Source organism: Paramormyrops kingsleyae, chromosome 5 (genome assembly GCF_048594095.1).
Source record: "Paramormyrops kingsleyae isolate MSU_618 chromosome 5, PKINGS_0.4, whole genome shotgun sequence".
NCBI lineage: Eukaryota > Metazoa > Chordata > Actinopteri > Osteoglossiformes > Mormyridae > Paramormyrops > Paramormyrops kingsleyae.
Window position 1 is genome coordinate 37,588,428 of NC_132801.1, and position 9,201 is coordinate 37,597,628.

Sequence of the window (9,201 nt, forward strand, 5' to 3'; positions counted from 1 at the left end):
TCTGGTTGTTATACCACATATTTCTATAAACTTTATCTATAATTGGCTGGCTGATAAATGCTAAACACTGTTTTCGCATTTTTTATTTGTAAAAGTGCAAAATTCTCTTCGAATTTCTTTCCGTTAGCCAAAACTGGTGCTAATGTAGGTCTTCTGTGAATGGTAAGTGATGAAAACGCGAAGTGACATAAAGTAAACATGTAAAGTGGGGGACAGCTGTATTTTATTGCAAATGCAAGGCTAAAAATACATAAAGCAAACTGAAAGACATAATGTTAGTATTTTTATTTTTTTATTTAGTATAACACAATTAGACCCTGCTGTTATGCCAGCAACATTATTCATTCTATGCAAACGTGGAAACTTCATTCTTAGATTGTTCAAAGCTTTGCTATGCACTTGGAAACCCACTAGGTCTCTCCTTATGAATGAGAAAAGGTTTGAAACCTCGAAACATGTTTCTGCAAAACTTCCTGAAATGTCATCAGCCCATTTCTACTATTGTAAGCGGGACATGTCTTGGCTGGACCCTTATCAGGTGGGCAGACACCACATGGAATGATGGAAAGAGGGCCAAGTCAGGCTTACCCAATCACCGCATGGAATGATGTGAAGAGGGCCAAGTTAGGCTTACCCAATCACCGCATGGAATGATGTAAAGAGGGCCAAGTCAGGCTTACCCAATCACCGCATGGAATGATGGAAAGAGGGCCAAGTCAGGCTTACCCAATCACCGCATGGAATGATGTGAAGAGGGCCAAGTTAGGCTTACCCAATCACCGCATGGAATGATGTAAAGAGGGCCAAGTCAGGCTTACCCAATCACCGCATGGAATGATGGAAAGAGGGCCAAGTCAGGCTTACCCAATCACCGCATGGAATGATGGAAAGAGGGCCAAGTCAGGCTTACCCAATCACCGCATGGAATGATGGAAAGAGGGCCAAGTCAGGCTTACCCAATCACCGCATGGAATGATGGAAAGAGGGCCAAGTCAGGCTTACCCAATCACCACATGGAATGATGGAAAGAGGGCCAAGTCTGTTGTAAGTGCTCTCTGTTCCCAATATATGCATGTATGTATGTAACAAAGTAAACACATAAATGTAAATATATTCAATAATTTTTTCAAAATATTTGTTAATGTGTTAAGTGTTTGTTAATAGGCTTGATTAATTTACATAAGCACACTGAATAATGAACTTGTTTTTGCCAGTAGTGGTTCTCAATCCTGTTCCTGGCACCCCCCCACCAAAAAAATAATAATAATTCCATTATATTGTAATAATAGAACCACTTCCAGTTGTACATGAAAGGTATTCCTCATTATGGTATAACAGGTCAAAGATAAAAGTAGAGATCAAAGCTGTAATACACAAGAATTAATAACTAAACACCAAGTTCACTATAATGGAAAGCACATAGTTTGGGGTTAGATGGCCTTAACGCACTGCAGCAGCAATCAGGGCAGCAAGGGCTAGGAGCAGCAGGGAGCTTGCAAAATGTGGAGCTTTAGGAGAAAAATATTTAAAATGAATACAGATAAATGTTCCCAGACAGAATTTCATCAAATTACTTATGGACTAAATATTTTAAGATTATTATTGACTAAGGACAACTACATGAAATACAGGAAATGTGCTATATATGTAAAGACACTCGCCACATATGTATATATATACTGTATGCATATATATATATATATATACCTGAATTGCTGAAAGATACTTTCAATGGCATGGAAATGGATGTACTGTCTTTTACTTCAATGGATCTTCTCCTTCTAGCATTGTATCTAGGATAGCAAAACTGTCAAAGACAAAACAATATGAATTTCTGTTCAAGGGCAAATGTTTCCATAATTTAATGGCTTTTAGTGCTGCAAAGTGCACAAGGGTTATATGTTGTATATTTTTTTGTTTGCAGATCTATTGAACTCACCGTAGCACAATCGCACTGGGTCTTTATGCACAAGTGAATCTGGCAGTGCAGGTATACCATGGAGGCATTGTTGTTGAATGCAAACACATTGAAAGAGAAGCGGCTGGTGGTGGACACTCCATTCTGGTTAATTACTACAGTTCCATCCTCACGGTTGGGACACCTATGGGACAAGCAAAGAATGAGGAAAACCAGTCACATCTCCGTTTAGGTTACATAATTAAGGACAAGCACTTGCATGGCACGCAAGATGAGACATAGAAAAAAAAAGGTTTAGCTGGATAATGTACACTGAAGGGGGGCTGTAACTGTTACTTTGCACGCAGGCAGTTAGATGTATAATTTTCCACTTCAGAAAAAGGTTACATGTCAGTGATGCTTACTCATGGATGATGAGGTCCCAGCGGATGCCGGAGGAAGGATCATTAATGGGCGTGGCCCAACAAGAGTCTATCACAGTGGAGATTTGCCTTTCATCCATTCCAATCACTTCCACAGCCACATAAAGCCTCTCGTTCAAGGGCAAATCCAAAGTCGAAGCTGTGACTGGACTATTAAAGTCAGAATTGAGATAGGGACTCATCCGCACCTGGTACTGCCCAGTGCCACCTGGCAGACTCTTGTTCAGGACGCTGTTGGTTTAATTTCAAAAGACATAAAGAATTAATAAAACATATAAAGACATAATGTCTGCTTTTAGAAATTATGCCCATCAGTGCTATGACAGGTATTCTTAGCCCACCTTTCTAAGGGGTGGATACCAATCGGCATGGACAAGGATTTTTCAACTGGATATGCGCAGTAGAACTGCAGGACCAAGCGTCTTTCCCGGCTGATTACACTGGTATGTGGGCTGGTTTCCCCATAAATGGTATTCTGATAGATGAGGTGTGTGCCATTGTTCTATGGTAAGAAACAAACAGCACAAATTAAAATCTCATTCCTCATATGAACACTGTCATTGACTGACTGTTACGATTATTCTTTTTAAAAAATGGTTGCAGCTCTAGATAGGTTCAGGCTCATGCATACAATGACATTAGTTCCACAGATATTTCCATCGTTGTCAAACTGGAAGACCACTCTGCCATCTTCAACTGTTCCATTGCAGCTGATGTCATTAAGGTGCAAGACATTAGTTGGGAAGCCAGCTTCAAACAGCTGGCACCGGGACAGAGACATAGTTCCAGAACTGCTGAAACAGGTTTCTTCAGCATCTGTGGAGTTAATGGCGACAACTTATCAAAAAGGACTTTTGCAGAATTATCACATCTTCCTTAAAAACAAATGTTTTACCTGGAAATTGTCTTCTTTAAAGGAATTTAAAATATTCAAAGCATTTCAAAACATAGAAAAGGCAAATGTGAACTAGTGTATATGAAAAACATGGTATCACTCGACAGGATATGTGAGGTAACTACAGCAACTACTTAAATCAGAAAAAGCCAGGCTCCAAGGGCTCGATTCTCCCATGCACTTAAGTCAAAAAAGCACATAGCTACATACTGTTTTCTCTTAAGAGAATTCCGACATTGACTTAAGTATGGAGATTAAGTGCACTTAGGCTAGATATGCATTTTTGGCAAAGAAACACCAAAACATGTGTATGCCGTATGTACATAAATAACTGTTAAATGTTTTTTTTTTTTATTATTATTTGATCTTAAAACTGCAATAGTATTGAATATTTGTGGAAAATGGTTGAGGGTTCATTAAAGCAGAGCTATAAATGATATCAGTTAATATACTACCATTGTCACGCCCAGCTCGTCCGATCCTCCTGTGTGCCACGCCCCCCTCGTTAACCCCATGTGAAATCCCGATGTAACTAGCTGTTTCTTGTTGTCTCCATTAGTCCTGTGTATTTAAGTCTGTGTTCAAGTATGTTTCCTCAGTCCTGTCATTGAAGTCATTTGATGTTCAGCGAAGTCTGCCGTCCGCATACTCGTTTTGTTGTTTTTTCCCCGAATAAAACCCTAGTTTCCCCAATTCCTCATCTCCCTGCTCCTGCTTCCTGATTCCCCTGATTCACCATGATTGTGACAACCATGCTTTCATTTTCAAGTTTTTAAATGAAATATTTCATGTTCCAAGTTTTGCTTGCTGGCAAAATCATTGAGGGCATAACCCCCTTTTCTTGCTTGATGAATTAATCTATTGAAATCATCTTGCACGGCTGCACCTTCTTTTTCAGGTTAAGTGTGGTGGGTGTGGACATGCTGATAGGGGGAGAATACACTTAACATAATGACAAATAACTCAAAGGTGCATAACTTTTTCAGCACGTTTTTGACTTAAGTGCTTGATGGGAGAATCGACCCCCAAGACATTAACTATGCAAGGCAAGGAGACCTGATCAGTTTAATCTTACCCATGCAGGTAAGTATTTAAAAATTGTGGTACAATCCAGTTAGGAGGAAAGTTGTAATCTCTGCATTTGATAAAGGAAATGCTCCTTTTGTTCCTACAGGGTTCTTATTTTTAAATATTTTCTTGTTTCCTTGTTTGAAAAACCTTTGTGAAGGAAAATGTTAATATGCTTGTTTATCTTCAATTTTATGATTTACTCTGTCTATCACTGGTCTTAAGGTCTTGGCCAAGTTCTGCTTAGCACCACAACACTATATCAGATGTAGCATTACCAAAATCAGTGCTGTTGTTTCCCTCATTGCAAAAGCAGCCATAGACCCCGTTGTTCTCCCCGCACCATTCATCCTCCATGCAGTTCAGACCAGCACAGGGGTCCGCTGGTGCTGGAGGAAGGAAATGAAGGAGACGGGTCAGTGGATAGTAACAAAGGTACAGCAAGAGCAGCATCAGCGATCGACTTTTTAAGCATCAGCAGTAGAAGAAATTGTCATTCCTGCACACCTATGTGAAGGCAGATAGACAGAGATGACCAATATTACACATCCATGGTGAACAGTCACTAGTAATGTATCAGCAATACTTACGGCAGAGCAAATCTGAGCGCCACTCTGGAATCTGGAGAGCCTGGAGGTTGCACGCGGCTTCATAGGTTGCCACTGCAGAGCAGAGCATCCCATTGGCAGAGGGGTTGTGGGAGAGGTCATACACGCAGGAGGAGAAATAGGGAGTGGGGTCAATGTAGAACTGGCAGATTCTGAATGGGCCAGTGGTGTTGAAGATGATGCTGCAGGCTTTACTGAAATCCTCTAGTAAGGTGCAGTTGTCATCTTCTGATCCTCCACCCCTTGTGTCACCCCTTGCTCCACAGCTGGGAATCAACAAAGAGTATTTATACACTTGCAATAAAAAGCACTATATTCAAAGGAATAGTTTATGCACATCTCTATGGATGCAATTGCTCTAGTTGCAATGCCAAAGACATTACACGTGACTGAGGAATTCCCTACATCCATTTTCCAAATGTATTTCCATTGTAAGGTCCTGGGTTAGAGGAATAATTTGATTAATATAAGGAATAATTTAAATTAATTTCTTTTAAATTTGTGACTATTTCCTTTGTTGTGAAAAATTGATTTATGACGAATTTAACATAAACTTGCCTTTAACAAAGCAAAGTTATTAATGAAAGGCATCTGATCATCTTTTCTAGTTGTATGATACTAATTTAACATAGTCTTGTAGTCTAATGTTGAATTTGGTTTCTCAGTTTTTTGTTCCTACCTAGCATTTGACAAGAAACATATTACTGTAAATACTGGTATAAAAACATGGGCATTTATGGGCATATGTTTAAAACAATGCAAGACAGGCAGCAAAAGTCAGGCTGCAGTAAAAAAATAATATGACAGTTATAGTAGTATAAGGATCAGTTAAAAAAACATGATCTCATGAATGAACCTGACTCTTCCTTCCTTGCTTTTTACTGACAAAATCTTACTTAGGGAGGCTGTAATCTGACTTCCATGAATCACCAAATTCGTCATCTGTTTCTAGAAGCACCCCATCTGGGGAAACCTTGTCATCAGATGGATTTCCATTGAAATTTCCACACATTCCGCAGACAGAGCCCCGGAGGTTCTGACCGAGCCGCACAAAGAGAGTGCTACGGCCGTCATAGTGAACTTGCACATTATTGGGCATGGCCAGCACCACAAAGTCATGGTCTTGACGCACTTCAGTCGAAGTCCCAATGAGTCCATAATATGGGAAGTCACTGCCATTGACCTTGAAGAAATTCAGATTCTCAGCTGTTGCAGAGGTTAATGTGAAGCATTCACTTTACTGTAACAATACACAATAACTAAATACAAAGTCTAAATGTACATTGAACACAACTCCTCAATATAAATTAGTTGAATCTGCAAATTAGATGAATTTTGTAGTTTTGTTATTATATTAATAAAATTTATCACATTATTTATCACTATATAGCGAACTGCAAACTTCCAATCATTTCTTGCACAAAGTTATCACGCATTACCTTCACTTTCCCATGCTGTTCGATGGTGATGTTTGTCTCTTCGCCATCCTGGGACAGCCACACATCCACTTTGGAGACAAATGACACTTGGTTGTTGCCACGGTGCCAATTAGTAGCTACAACCTGGAACTGAAAACCTTCAGTGGTGTTACTCCCACAGGACTTGGTGATCTCGTATGAGCAGGTGCCCTGGAAGTGTGCAAGTGCCCCATCAAAAGTGTAGTAGTGGGGATCTCCGCTCACTGTGCAGGTAGACAGTGGGTCAAAGCAGCCTTGTCGGCCATCACGGACAGTGCATTCCTGAGTAGGAGTGCAGGCAACCGCTACACAATACATCTCGTGGGAAGAGAGGCATGTGCAGTGCTGCGAGCAGTCATCGTTCCACAACTCCTCTCCGATCTAAAAGTCGCAGGTGGATACTAGTTAGTTTAAACCACTGCATTTTTAATCCAAATCCTCATGGGAGATCCCCAGACATTCCAAAATACAGCATACAAATTCAAAACATGCTCAAACTTCGGCATGTTCAAGAATGTAATCAATGTTTCCTCTGCATAATCGACAGATGGTTTTATGTTTAAAAGTTAGAGTTAGAATTCAAAGGTCGGAATGAAGGAAAAGATGGTGAAATTTTAAGTACTAAGTCCATCCACAAAGTGAGCTCTTAAATTCTCTATTTTACTTTTAAAAATCAATACTGGGATAACTTACTTTAAAAGAGAAGCCACCATACTGACAGCCACACTGTTCTGTAGGGACACAGGAACTGCCTTGTCTGAAATAACCTTCATCACAGAAGCAGCCCTCGCTGCAGCTCTGCGTGCAGGTGGCATTAAAACTGCTGTATCCGCAGGTGAGGCCACATTCTGATCCACAGAGCTCATAGTGGCTGTTCTCTGGACACTCCATCTCTTCAGTCAAACAAGGGATTTCAATGTTTGCAAAGCGCATAAAAAACAATGTAAGTTTATGTTGTTAAATATAGTGTAAAAGCCTAACATTTTAAACACAGATCAAAAGGTAGGCAAGACCATAAGGGAATTAACATTGAGCATTTTGCGATGCTTATGTAGCAAGTCAGTGAGTATCATATAAAAAAAGATACATTTATTACCGCATCCTGTATACACCCTCCAGGGATATATTCGGGCATTGGCAGCTTGGCAAACAGCCACATAATTCTGGATAATCTGACACACGACAAAGTCTTGATTCCCTGAGAGACATCCATCAAACATGCAGTAGTTGAAGTAGGGATCTGGGTTCACATATTCATGACAGAAGGCGAAGGGTCCTTCAACTGAACGCAGAATTTGGCACATAGACTCAGTTGTGGCCTGGTCATTACAAGTGGGATTGTCTTCATTGCCTTGGCAGGTATAATTGTCAGGGACTCTCCAGTCATCACCAAATTGGTTGACAGATGTTCCTCTGGAATAGGCTCTGGATCCCCCAACCCCGAATAAAGCAACCAGGTACAGGAAATGGATAGATGGCTATATAATCATATAAATATCTCCTACATCTCTCTTTCTCTCTCTCTCTTTCTCTGTTTTGGTCCCCAAGTCTGCTTTGGTAATACTGTTTCTCATAGCCATGTCAATGGGTGCTTTCACACCACAGGAACTTCAGAAACCAGAACCTTCCTCCAGAACCATAAACTTTTGCATTCACACTGCAGGAACTAGGGCCAATTGTACGTCCTCAGAGGCCCTTCCGGAACCCTTTTTTAGTACCTGCTCTAGACTAGCTACTTTTCGTTCAAGCACAAATTCCTGGGGAGGCGTTTATAGCAATATTTTGCTGATTTTTTGACCAAAAGCACTGGCATTAAAATTCTGGAAGTTACCCAGAAGAGCAGAGAAATCGATTTAATTAGCGGAGCAAAAATGGAGCAGAACTATTTTTATACCTCAGTTACATTTAAAGAATACGTTTTTTGCTTGCATCTCCATATTTCTGCATTGGAAAATTTGATCGATCACCAATGCACTTTTATCTAATACTGCCAGTGTGGCGGAGGAATAATGTTATCATTGTTTTTTATTCTGTGAAACCGAAAGATCGATCTGCTGGCTAGATTTAATAATAAGAACAATTTACACTGTGAAAGCCAAGCAGGAAAGTGGCTAGGAACTACAAAAGGTCCCAGTCCAGACAGCCCAAGGAATTTACAACTAGGGGCCCAGTTTTGGAATTTCAATGTGAAAGCCCCTAATTCAACAAGCATAATTGAACTGCATTGAATACTCACCAAGGACGTTCTATCTATTGAAAAGATCACGGGCTAAGTCAAGTTTGCCTGGGCCTTTTTTTTTTTTGAGAATCATAAGTTATTGTCAACATGCATGTAAGGTTCAAGGAAACAGAGGCATTTAACCATTGACTATTAAACGTCACTAGTATAATTTATCATCAGATTATCATTTAATCAAAATAAATAATTTCTCACATTTTACCTTCAAGACCACAAACACAAATTATACGCTGCATCATTATATTACAATATTTGAAATCCCGGATGATATCCCATTTCACAAGATCTAAATCAGGGGTATTCAACTAAAATTTAAAGAGGTCCAGTTAGAGAAAATGTCTTGAAGCAAAGGTCCGGAATATCATAATGTCTAACTATTTAGTGTGATATATATTTAAGTAGCCTATTAGTTGCATCAACATTGCATTCAATCAGTGCCTGACTGTCAAATCAAATTAATTCAGTACAATTCAAAAACGTTTTGACAATATTTATTGTCACGTGACATAGAACTTCGGCCAGCTGACTGGAGTGAGATTTTCAGTTCGAGATGTCTGCAACCACATATAACAATTCTTACCTTGTAAATAGTCT

The 9,201-nt window shown here is 39.8% G+C and overlaps 1 protein-coding gene across 1 annotated transcript; it reads right to left on the reverse strand.

Annotated features, from left to right (window-relative positions):
- Positions 1–275: 275 nt before the first annotated feature.
- LOC140590957 (alpha-tectorin-like) lies at positions 276–7,770 on the reverse strand. The gene is made up of 12 exons (XM_072712779.1): positions 7,465–7,770; positions 7,062–7,261; positions 6,351–6,749; positions 5,808–6,094; positions 4,894–5,177; positions 4,582–4,692; positions 2,972–3,156; positions 2,682–2,842; positions 2,323–2,571; positions 1,940–2,102; positions 1,708–1,807; positions 276–1,508 (listed from the first exon to the last, which is right to left on the reverse strand). Exons 1-12 carry the CDS (start codon positions 7,670–7,672, stop codon positions 1,441–1,443), a joined length of 2,415 nt encoding a protein of 804 aa, XP_072568880.1. The 5' UTR covers positions 7,673–7,770; the 3' UTR covers positions 276–1,440.
- Between the last annotated feature and the right edge of the window lie 1,431 nt (positions 7,771–9,201).

Excerpts from the sequence above, each read along its gene's own strand:
- LOC140590957 (XM_072712779.1), bottom strand. The coding sequence starts at position 7,672 with ATGTGCCAAATTCTGCGTTCAGTTGAAGGACCCTTCGCCTTCTGTCAT. Across the intron at positions 7,262-7,464 it reads GAGGGTGTATACAGGATGCG|AGATGGAGTGTCCAGAGAAC; the intron begins GTAATAAATGTA and ends GTTTGACTGAAG. Across the intron at positions 4,693-4,893 it reads GCGCTCAGATTTGCTCTGCC|CACCAGCGGACCCCTGTGCT; the intron begins GTAAGTATTGCT and ends TCCTTCCTCCAG.